Source organism: Eublepharis macularius, chromosome 5 (assembly GCF_028583425.1).
Source record: "Eublepharis macularius isolate TG4126 chromosome 5, MPM_Emac_v1.0, whole genome shotgun sequence".
In the NCBI taxonomy this organism is placed as follows: domain Eukaryota; kingdom Metazoa; phylum Chordata; class Lepidosauria; order Squamata; family Eublepharidae; genus Eublepharis; species Eublepharis macularius.
Genome location: NC_072794.1, coordinates 164,210,345 through 164,225,693, shown reverse-complemented (window position 1 = coordinate 164,225,693; position 15,349 = coordinate 164,210,345). Strand labels below are relative to the sequence as shown.

The 15,349-nt window shown below is 46.9% G+C and overlaps 1 protein-coding gene across 1 annotated transcript in view; it reads left to right on the top strand.

Moving 5' to 3' along the window:
* NKAIN4 (sodium/potassium transporting ATPase interacting 4) overlaps positions 1-15,349 on the top strand; it is a 146,519-nt gene that overhangs the window by 80,795 nt on the left and 50,375 nt on the right. Inside the window, exon 4 of the mRNA XM_054980545.1 lies at positions 12,341-12,538. Within this exon, the coding sequence (XP_054836520.1) occupies positions 12,341-12,538 (198 nt within the window). The remainder of the gene's footprint in view (positions 1-12,340; positions 12,539-15,349) is intronic.

Sequence of the window (15,349 nt, the reverse complement as noted above, 5' to 3'; positions counted from 1 at the left end):
TGATGAAGGTCCCAAATTCAGTCACCAGCATCTGGTTGAAAGAATCCAGGAGCCAGTGATGTGAAAGACCTCTAGCTGAGACCTTGGAGAGTCTCTGCTGGTCAGCAAATAATACCAAGACCAGAGAATATGGTGGGTTCGTGGTTCTTTCTGTCTCTGTTTTCTATCTGCAGTAACCCGTCAGGGTAGTTGAGGCTGAGAGGAGGTGACTGGTCCAAGGTCACCCAGAAAGTTCTGTGGCTGAGTAAGGACTGGTGCCCTCAGGTCCAAACTCTTCACTACTGCAGCAGAAGTGCATCAAAATAAAATAAACGTGCATGATAATAAAATAAAGTCTCTGCAGGGCTCAACCCAAATGATCTTCTGTGCAGGATTTGAAAACGTAACGAGGATTTGTGGGTGTTTGTGGTCTTCATAACAAAGTCTTCCTGCTTTGGAACCATGGATCAGAACAGCAAATCTTTGGAACCAAGGCCGGTACTGATTATTCATGTGTCTGCTTGGTGGCAAATTTAAGTGTACTTCTGAGGCAATCTCTATGTTTAGAATGATCAGTTCATATAGCCCTACTTTAGACAGGATGTAAGGGGTGGCATCTTTGAATGCTCTCCCTTATAAAATTCCTCAAAAGTAGACATGTAGCATCTCAGGGAGGAGGTTCAGTGAGAACCCCTGATATGCAAGTGGTCCTGATCACTTTCTTCTCCTGTCTTTTGGTTTTGGGTGCTGAGCAGGTCTCCTCAGCCTGAGGTAGGGTTGCCAACTCCAGGAGTGGAGCCTAGGGAGGGTAGGGTTTGCAGAGAGCTGGGTCCTTAGTGGGGTGTAATGCCATAGAGTCCACCTTCCAAAGCAGACATCTATTTAAATAATGCTGTCATGATCCTGGGCTTAAGGCTGAAGAATGAGTGGCCTGTGGGCCTCAAAAAAGCCTCTCTAGTTCTGCAAAGGCCTGAGGCCTTGTGTAAATTTTCCAATAGGCCTACAGCTCCCCAAGTGCCCTCCAAGCCTTATGATTGGGCTGAGGAAAAACGGAGGGAAAAACAGAAGCCAATCACCAATGAGGAGGCGGGGCTTTAACTAGGGTTGTCAGGTTTGAGTTGGGAAATTCCCAAAGGTTTTGGGGGTGAAGCCTGGAGAGGGCAGGGTTTGGGGAGGGTTGCGTCCTCAGCAGGCCATAACGCCATAAAGTCCATCCTCCAAAGCAGCCATCTATCTGAATAATGCTGTCATGATCCTGGGCCCTAAGGCTGAAGAATGAGCAGCCTAACCCACCTCTGTTAGTCTCTTTCCATAAAAAAACCCTCTAGGGGTCGCCCTACATCATCTATGACCTGAGGGCAGGAGTTCATTTCAGCCTACCTCACAGGGTTGTTGTGAGACCAAAATGGAGAGGAGAGCCATGAATGCAGCCCTGAGCTCCTTGAAGAAAGGGCAAGACAAAAATGCACTAAGTAAATAAATCTATTTTAAAATCCTGCCCTTTCTTCAAAGAACACAAATGGATTTGCCTACCTCCATTTTTGTCCTCCCAACAACTCTATGAAGGAGGCCAAGAGAGAGAAATTAGCCCAAAGTCATCCAGTGAGCTTCAAAGGTAAGTGGGGATTTCTCCCCATTCCTAACCACTGCAACATCACACTGGCTGTAGTCGCTTCACAAATGCTTCTGTGTGTTTGGATCCAATTCCACTGTTTGAATGAAAAGGGAGCGAGAGATCTCTGTGCTTCTCCAAGGTCTTGTGGATCACGAGGTTGGGGTTTTTGTGCCCAAGCAAAGCAGAATGAAAACTGGTGGGGAGATTGCAGTGAGGCCCAGGCAGGGTCCCTGCAGTCTCCAAGCTAATGTGCTATTTATTGGCAGAGGTCAATAAACTATTTGCTGTGAGTGCTTTCTCCTATTACCCTCCATCAATGCAGGTGTCCGGGGGGGGGGGGGTTGCTCTTAGCTTGTGGAGAAGGCAGCACTTTCCGAACAGGGCCCTGCTTGTTGTGATTCATAAAAAGGTGGCGCTGGAGTGCCAGAAAGTTTTTGAAGGTCATTGAATCCTAGAATGAATGGGAAGAATTGAATCCTAGAATGAACGGGAATAAATGGGTCAGGAAGCAATTTCCCCCAGGCTGGTTTGGCTAGGGATCCTGATGATATTTTGCCATCTTCTGGGCATGGAGCAAGGGTCACTGGGTGTGTGTAGGGGAAGGGGAGGTAGTTGTGACTAGGAGGGTTGGACTAAGGGATCCCAGACCCCCGGAGGGGGTGGGGGTGGGGGATCCCTTGCCCCACTCCCCACACCCTGCCCCCACTTACCTGAGCAGCGGGGGGCACGCACCTTCCTTGCACGCTCCCCCACGGTGCGGTGCGCTCCCATGCGCCGCAGCCACTGGGATTGGGCCCATATTGTGATGCCACAGAGTCTGCCCTCCATAGCTGCCATTTCCTCCAGGGGAACTGTTCTCTGTAGACTGGAGATCAGTTGTAATTCTGGGAGAATCCAGGCTCCACCTGGAGGTTGGCAATCCCATCCTTAGACCAGGTCCATCTTCTAGCTTAGTATCCTCACCTGCAACTGGCTTAGGCTTGCCAAGATGCAGCTACAGTGCCTGGGAGCATTTTGACGGCAGGGACTGATGCTTTGGAGTCTTGCCAGCATGTGATGCTACTTCTGGCATTTGCCATTAAGTGCTGTATGAGATGCTCTAGGGTTTGCACAAAGTCTATGATAAAACCTTTGTTGTTGTTGTTGTTGTTGTTGCAAAAATTAGAGTGTCACATGATATCACCTCCGGGGTTTTCCAGAAGAGGTATCACATGTTAGTGTGACGCTGGTGAACACCCCAACTTTGCTGCCATTTTCTCCTGCCCGCCTTTCAGATGCCAGTAGGCAAATGCTATAGCGGGAGACCTGGCAAGCCTAAACTGGCTGTTGCTCCAGGCTGAGAACTGTCTTCCCTAGCTACAGAAGTCGCATTAATAGTGCGAATTTACAGCATGCCCCATCAATCACTGCCTGCCACACCCACTGTGCTGTGCACCTTGTGTTTGTTGATGGTGGAAGCAGGGCTGGCCCCACCCAGGAGGAAATGGGATGGAGAGGGATGGATTTCCCAAACCAAGCAGGAATCAAAGGATGTTGGTTATTCTAGGATGTATATCTCTATGCTCATGGCCACACTTGGCATCCAAAACCTGCATCAGACCTCAAAGCCATTTCTCATTGGTGGTAGCCAGATCAACAAAAAGAAAATGGCACCTCTTTTTAAGAAAGCCCTATCCTGTGATTAGGTTTGCCAGTTGCCAGATAGGGCCTGGAGTTCTCCAGGAATTACCACTGATCTCCATCATGATAACGATAACGATAACGACAAAAAACTAAAAAACAACAATAACAACTGCACTTATATACTGCTCTTCTAAAGATATTAGTGCCTCACCCAGAGCGGTGAACAAGTTAGTGTTATTATCCCCACAATACAGCTGGGGAGCTGGGGCTGAGCTCATGGCAGTAGTGGGATTCGAACCAGTAGAGTGCTGATTCGCAGCCAAACCACTTAACCACTGTGCCACAGCAGACTACAGAGATCCTCTAGAGAAAATGACAGCTTTGGAGGGCAGACCCCATCGTATCACATCCCTGCTGAACCCCCTCCCCTCTCTAAACTCCACCTTCCCCAGGCTCCATCCTCAAATCTCCAGGAATTTCCCAACCTGGAGTCGGCAACTCAACTTGTGAAACATTTTGCTTGGAAGGGTCTGCCAGTCTTCAGAGAGGAACTTCATGCCGTAGTTTCAGCTTCACGTTACTGAACGCAATAGCCAGTGCCAATGACTGTGGTAGTGTGGTGTGATGACACACCAGCTGCTTGTGTGTGTCTGGCATATCTCGGATCAGTGGCGTTCCAATTTTTTGCCTCTGCTGTGAGACTGTAAGTGAAATGAATGCTTTTTTCTTGGAACCCGTTTCGGAGAGAACAGCCTCTAAAGTGATTACACTCCTTGGATTATGACAATGGCCGAGTCTTGCAGAGGAGGCTATAGCTGCCTTTGCCAAACGTGTGGGTGGGGGGGGCGTCTATGAGTGGTAAAAAGAAGCCAAGAGACAATAAAATGATCACAGCTTTATAAAAGTTATCTGGCCAAGGTGCCTGTGGGATGCAAGATTTATCCACAGCCTGGAGTGAACAGACTTGGTTTCTTTTAACAGTCATGAGTTATGAGTTGTTAACTGCACCTCATTACGCCAGTTAAGCGTCGTATCTTTTTGCATGCTGTGAACGGCTCTGGCACTTCATCTCTCGCTCTCCCACATGCCCTGCTTAGACACTGTGGCAAGCGCCCAGAAAGAGCTGTCGGTCTGCACGTGACATTCAGAACAGAGAGCCTGTTCTAAAATTACCCAGCGGCAAATCGGAATTTGCTATTGAGACAGCCACACACCATCCTGACTGCCTGACCAGTGTTTGTGCGGGATGCATGTGTTGGCAAACACAAGTTAGTTCTCACTTTACGTTTTCAAGTGTACACTTTTTAAAAAATGTAAAGTGTGAATTGGCCTCTAGTGCTCAGTAACAGGGTCTGAAGGATAGCTCAGACGGAAGGATGGGTGCCCATAATTCCTGCATCTCTGGGGGAGAAGTCAGCCCCATTCTGGCATGAAACTTTCTGGGGGATCTTGGGCCACTTACTCTTAAATGAACCTACCTCACAGGGTTGTTGTGAGGTTAAAATGAAGAAGGGTGACTCAGAAATGCTGCTCTGAGCCGCTTGGAGGAAAAGCATGATAAGGGCTGATTGTGAGAGAAGGTGAAGCTAGGGAGTAAAATTTCACAGGAATTTAAAATTCAGCAAAATTTCAGAACACTAACTTTTGGAATCATACCTCAGAAATTTGACGTTAAAAAAACACCCTGACCTTCTATGTGCAGATATATTGGAGTAAATCCTGTTGAATTCAATAACTGGTTTGATAGCCATTTCAACACATCCTTAAAGGGATAACCCACTCATCAGGGCCGGCGCCACCATTGAGGCGGTGAGGCTGGCACCGTGGGTGCCACGGGGCGGGAGGGAGCACCGGGGGCGGAGGCATGCGCCACGGAGCTGGTGTGCCTGGCCCGCAGCTGCTGCTGCAGCCGGCCAGCACCGCACCACTGCCGCAGCCACATGCCCCCAGCTGGGCACAGCAGCTGTGGGCCAGGCACAGCAGGTGGCTGGGACGGTGTGCGGAGCACGGGCAGCCTCTTCGCGCTGCCCCAGCCACCCACCGGCCAATGGGTCTGGCTTTGCTGCGTGATGATGTCATCACGCAGTCTGCAGGCATGTGTGCGCTGTGCGCTCATGCACAGAAGGGTGGCCGCAGGCACCAGAAACCCTGGCGCTGGCCGTGCCACTCATCGAACGCTGGCGGCTTTCCCCTTTGACTCCAGATGTCTCCCTTTTCAAAACAGTTGCAGGCTGTTTGGATTTCATTTTTTCTGGGACCACAGGAAAGTGCAATCCCAGAAGAGGCACCAGCGTTTGGTGAATGGGCCTTCCCTTTAAGGAGGTGTGGAAACGGCCGAACACCGCTGGCATATGAGTTCATATAAGAACCAGTTAAAAAGCGATGTGAAAGACCTCCACCTGAGACCCTGAAGAGCTGCTGCCAGTCTGAATAGGCAATACAAACCTTAATGGAACAAAGATCTGATTTTTATTTGTATTCGATTGATATTCCGCTCAGTATAAGGTCTCTTCGTGTGTTCATGTGACCTTAAAAACAACACTACACATTATAAACCTCTGAGGATGCCTCTCTGGTCCCCTAAACAGGTGCAAATGGATGCTTAAGACCTGTACAATTCATCTTTGGGCTCTGATTTACTCCCCCACTGTCTCTAGCACTGGCAGGGAGAAAAACCTTGCATCAGAAACGTGGAAGATCAGCAGGTGGAAGATCTCTTTATAAACCAGCATCAATGTCCCAGGATGCTCTGGGAACTGGAGCTAAAGCTCCAGACATTGTCTTGCTTGAGGAGACAGAAATGTGTTATTAGGCATTGCAGCATGTCTTTCCCAAGCAGGCAAACTCCCAAACTGTCTGCTTCTTTACTGCTGCAAGCCCAGATGGCATGATTTAGTTTATTGAAGCTACAAGAGAGAAAGAAGCAAAACTGTGTTTGGCAGGAGGGGAGGAAAGGAGCGAGGAAATAAAAGCCAAAGGCGAGCCGCAGAAAGAGGGAGGTTGGAATTCTTGGGGGTGGGAGGAGATGTCCATTAAGCGGCTATCGATCATGCTGTAGGTCAGTTGCTCGGAGTAATTTGACCCAAGAGGTTAATTGTTACGGAGGTCAGCTGAAGTCTGGAACAAGCAGTGGATCAGAATACCAAAGGGAATGGAGGAGGTAGCATTGAGAGGGAAATTTATGGGGGATATTTAGTGTTCCTGGCACAAAGGAAATTACACTGACCGGTTATAAAAATATTTCCACTTCTGGTTTCTTGGCTCTCATAAGTTCTGATGTTTGTGCGTGATCTCCAGTTCCACATGCTTATTTTTAACACAGCTCTGATGCCCAATTTGTTCTCCTCCGGGTTTTCAAAGGAAAGGCTAAGAAACTGCAATGTTGCAAGTGACCAATGAGCACAAAACATTAATTTCTGGTGCAGAAGTTGTTTCCGTCAGTGGGAGTAAGCCTGTGGCACTGGTCTTATGATGGGGTGTGGAGTACCGGTAGGTAAGATCTTGGGGATAGTTTATAGTTCCCTGGCAAAGCATTTGCTTTGTATGCACCAGCCTACCTTCCATTAATGCATTTTTTCTTTGATTTTGTCTAAAAACATTCTTTGCTACTTTCATTACCTTGACAAGGCCAACCTGGCCACCTGGATCCATGCTATGATAACTAGACATGGGCACGAACCAAAAAAAAATTAACGAATCCACGGTTTGTGGTTCGGTGCCAATGACGATCCCGAAGTCGCGAACCGCAACGGACATTTCCCGTTACCGAACCGGTTCGTGGTTCGCAGTGCTCAGAACAGCCTCCGTTGCACTTAGTGAGCCCATATTTACGGAGTGTGTAGCAGGCTCTCCTCCAGCCAGCATCCAAGTTTGGTCAAGATTGCAATAGGGATCTTGGAGTTATACCCTCTCCAATCTGAGGCCCCCAGGAAACTTCCACAAAAATCCAAGCTCAATTATACTCTCTCTGTCTCTCCCCAAAGGCTAGCAAGCAGCAGCAAGCAACAGTTCTCACACTCCACTGCTCACTGAAAGTGAAAGCCAGCCTAGGAGCGCAGTGCTTTTTATAAGCTGAGGTCCCATAGAGCAACACAGGAGGTCTGTGTTTGACTGTCAGAACTGCCTATCAGGGTTTGCAGGGATGAGATTGGAGTGCCCGTGGCTACAGAACACTCCCTCCCCCCTCCCTCCCCCGGGTGTCTTCACCCAACTTGTAATCACTTTGCAGCTCCATGGTTGGAAGGAAGACCTGCCGATCAAGGTAAGTTGGGCTTTGATTCAGGTTTCCAGGGCGACAGAAGGAGTACAGACAGAGTTCAGGCATTCCCCCAGCTCCATTTCCAGGGGAATTGATGGATGGTGCCTGACTGTCTGGCTTCCCGAACCGTGGCCAAACGCACCGAACCAGGCTCCTTCCAAACACTGGTTCGTTTGCCGTGGACAATCACGAACTGCCGGATTGCGATCGCGCGATTGCCAATTTCGTGGGTTTTTGAAGTTCGTAATGCGGTTTGTGCCCATGTCTAATGGTAACATCAAGACTTGACCATTGTAAAGCAATATCCATGTCTCCCATCCAAATTAACTAGGAGACTCCAACTGGTGCAAAATGCTGCAGCTCAACTGTTATCAGGAGCAAGCAAGAGCATGAACATCACTCCCATCCTGCAGTCACTGCATTGGCTACTTATCAGTGACCATGCTCAAATGAAGGTATTGGTTATCACATACAAAGCTCTTCATGGCCTTGGTCTGGCATACCTACAGGACTGCCTCCCTCCCTATGTCCCTCCATGGCAGCTTCACTCATCTGAACAGGGTCTCCTACAGGAGCCAGTCTGCATGTGGGTGAGAAGGAGGTCAGGAGAGCCCCCACTCTCCTAGCTTTCCACAAATGATGCAAAACCGAATTATTCAAAAGGCATTTTTGTATTGTAGGGAGGAGCTAGAAGATGCTTCACTAATGAGTTAAGGCCCATAGACTTCACCACTATGTTGCCTTACGTACTATCTATTGTTTTAAATATGTGGTCCTATGAGCTACCTGTGCTTCATGTTGTCAAATGTCTGTCCTAGAATTGATCACATTCTGTTTTAGCATTTCTTCAACTCTGTATTGGATCCTTGCTAATACTATGTCTTTGTAAACTTGTGTTTATTTACCCTGTGGCATTGTTTATGGAAATGCTCCTGATATGGATTGTATTAATCTCACACTGTGTATTCTGCCTTGACTCTCAGTGAGAAAGGTGGACTACAAACAAACAGACAGACAGACAGACAGACAAGACAGACAGACAGACACATTCTGTGGGAGGTTGTTGTGGATTTTCTAGGCTATATAGCCGTGGTCTTGGCATTGTAGTTCCTGACGTTTCGCCAGCAGCTGTGACTGGCATCTTCTGTAACACCAAAAGACAGAGATCTCTCAGTGTCACAGTGTGGAGAAGATGTTAGCAGGTAATTTATATCTACTCAGGAAGGTGAGTTTGGGCTGAGTCATCCTGTAAGAGTTTCCCAGGGAGTGGAATGCTAATGGAGGGAGGCTTCACTGTATCCTGAGGAGGTTCTTTTGCATATGGATTGGTGCTTGATATGCTAATCTTCTCTGCAGGGCTATTGTAGGATGTAGAGTATTTTGTTAGCCTGATGTTTTTCAGGACTGGAAACCATGCTCTATTTATTCTTAAAGTCTCTTCTTTCCTGTGGGAGCTCTGACTCTTGAAATCTCATACCCTGGATATCTACTTGGTCTTTAAGATGCCACTGGACCCAAATCTTGATCATTGTCATTGGTTTCAGTGGGAAACTGAAACCATTTCCCATGGATCCCCCACCAATCCAACTGGGATGCAGTTCTCAGGAATTGTGCCCTTTGTACCCAAGGCAAATTTCCGACAGAAGGAAGAGTCTAAGCTTTGTGGGCTGAGCAAACAGAAGGAGGCATTTGGCAACCTATGAATGCATGGCACAGTGGGCACAAATAAGATAAAAGGAAAATGAAATGCTATCAGATGCCATGTTCAGCAGGGTACCCCATTTACTCTGTCTTGGGTAGGGACTGAGTGAGGGCAGAACTGGCAGAGTCGACACCCAACCTGCTCTGCCACATTGGTGTTTTTCTTCCTTTCCCTTGGCAGAATTAATTTAAGGTTTGCATCCTTCCTTTCAAATCAACATTGTAAAGATGCCCATTACTCAATAGGTCCCTAAGGGGGCATCTATGGCTTAGTGGTAGGATGCAAGTTCGGCATGTAGGAGGTTCTGTGTTCAGTCTCTAGTTAAATGGGAGTGATATTGGCTCAATGGTTTTGGAGCCACTTGTGGCTCTTTCATGCCTCCTGTGGCTCTTCTCAGGACTGCCCCATGTTTCAGGCAATGGGCAATGCCATCACTCAGGAGGGCTTGTGATTGGCAGATGGTTCCCACCTAGAAACAGCTGCCACTAGAGGGATTGGAATACGGGTAAACTGGGAGTCCGTCTGAGCTGCAGGCTTCATGCCAAGGATAGGGGAAAGGGTCCTTCCTCTCCAACAACACCCCCAGTCCTGTTGGAAATACAGGACTGTACAGAGAAGGTAGAAGACACAGAACACCTGCAAGGGGCAGAGGGTCTGACAGAGAGATGGAAGAGTGAGATCCTTCTTTCCTCCTCTCTTCTGTCCTTCTTGCATGTCTCCAGATTGGTATTCTTAGGCGACTTCCTGTTTCTTCCTGGAAGTCCCTCCTCCCTGTTTACTGAGGCAGTTAGTATCTTCTGTTTCTCTCAGCGTTCTGTCAAAGTTGTAGTTCCTGAATAAACTCTCTTCATTCACTCCTTAATCAGATTCAGGAGAATTCCAACATCTCCCACAGGCACATTCTTCTCTGTTCTAACATTCACCCCAAATTCTATGTTTTAACCATAGAGTTTTGGGCATATGCTGGAGCGTCACTGAACGTGATGTCACTTCTGGATTGCACTGGATGTGATGTCATAGAATCAGATGATGCCAATCCCCCCATTTCATCCAGTATTCCTCCCTGCACTGCCCAGCTGAGCAGTTGCAGACAGAGGTGGCCAGGGGCGGGAGGTCTCCCACCAAAGCAGGAAACTGGATAATGCTGCAGATAAAACAAGTGTTGTGAAAGACCTTTCACAAGGAAAAAATCCTTTAAAGGTACTCAGCGTTCAGATTACATTTCCCACTAGCCGTCACTCACAAGTAATCAAGACACAAAAATAGTGATCCATAAAGGTTAATGAGTTTTATTTACAAGAAAACCCAGATGCTATGCCATGTTCCGACATATGCATAAAAATCAGCCATAGCAGAGAATCTTATATATACTTTCCAAAGTTAATCGTTTACAGAAAAGAGATAAAATAGTTACACAAAACTAGATACAAACAATTCTTCAGAATCAGATTCTTCAGGTGACATGGCGCCCAAACAGACCTGATTGACAAGACAGTAAACTCTCTCTGTAATATAAACATGCTCCATGTCTGGTGCCACAAAGGAATTTTGGGTGTCTTCCTGAGAGCGTGCTGCTTATCCAAGCTAAATTCTTGAGTACAAAGTCAAAACAAGAGAGATCCTGTCCTTGCAATAGGGCTTTCTAACCCTACTTAACCACAGTGTCAGAAGGAATCTGCTAACAAGAAAAAATGTTTGCCTTCCGTGGGCCAAGCTACAAGTGACGAATGACACTTGAACGGCAAGTGGATTGAGTGGAGGGCAAGTGAACAAGGAGAAATACACTTGCTGTTCAAGTGTCATTCATCACTTGTAGCTTGGCCCTGTGTGACACGTCAACTCCAATAAATGCTTATACGTAAGTCTTTTAGAATAGGGGGTCATAGAAATTCCCTAACACTTTTGCCTGGGGCCTTTTCCCCTTGTGAGAAGCAAGAAGCCCACTTGTGACATTCCCAGGGCCTTCCCCTTTAATCCAGACAAAAACAGAAGTTTTTTTTCTCCAGTTGAGAGTGGCTGTGAGTGGGTGTGTCCATATGAACATGCCCTCTGTCACCACTAAGAGGGGGCGGAGCTAAGCTCCACTTTCGCACTTTGCTGCCATGCACCATTTTTTTCCTTCAGCCTGTTAAATGGCTCTTTTCACTGTTCCTGCTATCACCTGGTAGTGTTACAGTGGGAGGTGACGGTCCTGAAGCATCTGTGCTTTTGCTGAAGGAAAATGGGGAAAGGGGGTGGTGGCAGCAGCACTGAAGAGCATGAGAAGGGAGAGGTATGTGGTGGGGGAGCTCATTTCTGTGTCTCTTTCTGGATGTAGCCTAACAACAACAACAACAACATTCAATTCATATATAGAAAGGAGTCCAGCAGCACCTTTAAGACTAACCAATTATACTGTAGCATAAGCTTTCGAGAATCACAGTTCTCTTCTTCAGATACATTATGCATCTGAAGAAGAGAACTGTGATTCTCGAAAGCTTCTGCTACAGTAAAATTGGTTAGTCTTAAAGGTGCTACTGGACTCTTTCCTATTTTTGCTACTACAGACTAACACGGCAAACTCCTCTGGATCTATTCAATTCATATACCTCCCTTCAGGACAACTTAATGCCCACTCAGAGTAGTTTATAAAGTGTGTTATTATTATCCCCACAACAATCACCCAGTGAGGAGGGTGGGGCTGACAGAGCTCCGAGAAGCTGCAACTGACCCAAGGGCACCCAGCCGGCTTCAAGTGGAGGAGGAGGGAATCAAACCCCGTTCTCCAGATCAGAGTCCTGCCGCTCTTAACCACGACACCAAAATGCAAAAGCCTGTGCCAGCTAAAGTAGACAATGCTGAGTTTGATGTGCCGATAGAGTAAATTAGCTTCATCTGTTCAATGCTGATCATCCGATAACTTAAGGAAAGACTAAAGCATACATTGGGAGGGGAGGCAGCATGGTATAGCCCAATATCACCAGATCTTGGATGGGAAACTGCCAAGGAAGGCTGTTCAGAGGAAGGCAATGGCGAACCACCTCTGCTTCTCACTTGCCTGGAAAGCCCCTTGCTGGGGCTGCCATAAGTTGGGTGCAACTTGAGGGCACTTTGCACACACCATGCAGACATTAAAACTTTTTGCTGTATTCAATGCATGTGCATTCTGTCTTCCCCTCCACAGGACAGTGAGCTCTTGACCTTTAACATCTCCCGACACCAATCCTGGTGGAGTGAAAATGGCCCTGGCTGTGTAAGGAAGGAGACTCCTATGATGGGCATCAAGGGCTTGGATAGCCATTCCTATGTCTCCGTGATCGGCTGTGCTTTGGAGTATCGCTACATTGAGGTCATGCACAGCGCATTGCAGATCCTGGTGGCAGTGAGTATACGATCCGATAAAGCCACAAGTAGGAGCTTTTTAAAAAATTTGTATTCAAACAGAGCTGTCCCTCAGTGGAACAGGCTTCCTCGAGAAGTGGTGGGCTTTCCTTCTTTGGAGGTTTTTAAGCAGAGGCTAGATGGCCACCTGACAGGCAGCAATGCTGATTCTGTGAACCTGGGCAGATCATGAGAGGGAGGGCAGGAAGGGCTACATCAGGGCTTAGTTCACATGGTCCCTTCTTACACACCCAGGGTAATGCCCATCACATTTGGGGACAGGAAGCAATTTTCTCCAGGCCAGTTTGGCTAGGGATCTTGATGGTGTTTTGTCATTTTCTGGACATTGAACAGGGGTCACTGGGCGTGCGGTGGGGGGAAGTAGTTGTGAATTTCCTGAATTGGGCAGAGGGTTGGACTAGATGACCCTGGAGTTCCCTTCCAACCCTATGATTCTATGAACAGAAGTCTCCCTGCTACCATATCACAAACTGCTTTTAACTGACCCCCGTCCATGGTTTAAAAGCAGTGGTTTGCCATGCATCACAAGGTGGGACTGGGGAGATACAAGAAACACAAGTCTTGGACATTCAGAATCAATTTTGCAGCTCTTCAGATCTAATCTTTGGGGCTTCCATCCCTAAAACACTTAATCCGACAGAATCACAGTATCTGTAACCAGCAATGCTTAGACAAATAGGACTTCGGAGAAACTGCGTCAGTGACAATGTTTGCAGGCCTATTTGAGATGCCACCCAAATTCATTTCAGCACTTATGAAAACAGCATGCCCAGCCCCACAGGAAGACACAAAGATTTGTTTATGGTATTGAACTACTTGCACATAGTGCTTGGAATGTTGAACTGTATTCTGAAAGTCTTGGGTTCAAATCTCATTTAGTCAGGCAAATGAGGTTGAAAGAGGAGAAAGAATCCAGTTAGGCAAAACCTGTGTGTGTTGTTCTCCAAGGACATAATAGACCCTGTCAGAAAACAATGCATTTCTAATGCAACCTGCTTCCGTTCTGCAGACGCCAGCAGATTGCACAAAAGTTGCCATCAGATGTTACGGCATTTATGTCGATCCGTTCCCTCTAGTATTTATTTATTTTTATTAACATGCAACGGTAATTGGTGCAACCTGATAATTAACGGGTTCTCATTTGCTGAGGAATTAACGAACACAGAAACAGCTATTGTCTTCCTAAATGCCACTGGCGCACAGACATTTTACAGGCATTCTCGGGGCTGGAACTAAGAATCTTTTAAATGCTCTTTGCTTTGTTTCACAGAACTGGTTCACACAGCAATGTTTATTTTCCCCCTATGATGTGAGTCCCCATGGCACATGAACACATGCACAAATGTGTGTATCAGTATATAGAGAGCATCAGTCTTGTGGCCAGTCCTTTTTTATTTTGCAGCCACAATATAATTAACACATGGGTTGTTTTTTCATGTTGTTCTTGTACATGTTTTTTTTTTTGCAGCCACAAAAAATTAGCGCATGGGTCATTTTTTCAGATTGCTTTTGTCTATATGGGCCCACCAACCAGGACTCAACGTGCTGTGGGATGCTGGCCCATGAAGGTGACTCAAAAAAAATCCCACCACTTTGTCCAGGGATTAAATTTTTTAAAAGCCTTTGTGGCATCACAAATACTAATAAATGTATTATAGCTAGAGGTGGGCACAAACTGAAATATGAACCAAAGTTCATCATGAACCGGGCCGTTTTTTGGTTCATGAACCGGCGGTTTGTCGGAGGGCATTTCTGATGAACTGTGACAATTTTTAGGCTGGTTCATTTAGTTCATTTTTCAGTTCATCACTGCAGACAGCCTGGCGTCGATCAATCAGTTTCATAGGCAACAGGGGGTATGGGCTTTCTGCAGACCTTCTGCTGCCCCAGAAATGATGTATTCACGAACCAAATGAACTGGTTCACGAACCGGGCAATTTCATGCCGGTTGATGGTTCGTGGTTTATGAAATGCAATGAACCACGAACTGCAGCTAACTGCCATTTCCCTGTTCATGCTCATCTCTAATTGTAGCATATGCTTTCAGGAGTCAGGGTCACACCAGTGTTGTGAAAAGTTGTGACAAAAATGTTTCTTGCTCCTACTTGTCTAGGCAAGGGTAAGTAGAAATAGGTTCTCCAGATCCCTGGACCTGCAGGAAAATGAAGCTTCTCTGGACACAGCCAGATGGGAATAGGCTGGGTCCAATTCCATCTAGGCTTGCTTAGGATAGAACTGGGAGAGACAGGCACAGCAGAGGCAGGCACTTGGAGAGATGGTCTACCACAATTGAAGATCCTGAAAGCTGTCCTTCCAGTTGCCTGTCTCTGCAGTTACTGCTTACTTCTAGATCCAGAAATGTCTCTCTACTGGGCAAGGCTAAAAGAGACGGTTGTCAGTACTACGTTGGCAAATGCTGGGAGATTTTGAGTGCGGTGCCTAGGAAGGGTGGGGTTTGAGGAGGAAGTGATGTCACTATGGAGGTCATCTTCTGTTCATTTTTTCTCCATCATCATCCCTCATGCCATAATGTCACTTCTGGTATAACTAGAACTGACATCATCACACGGGGCATGGCAGTATGGACACGGCCATTTGCCTGAGCTGCCTGGCAGTGGCAGGAAATCTCTGGGTGGCCTCCAGGGTAATTTAGTCTGAAAATGAACTTCAAGCTTAATCAGTCAGAATAAAACCAAAGAAAAGCTTTATTTCTAAATAAATAAATAATATCCCATGAGGCAAAGCCAAGGTGATTGCATTAACACTGGCTTGAAAGAGACGCAACCAAGCA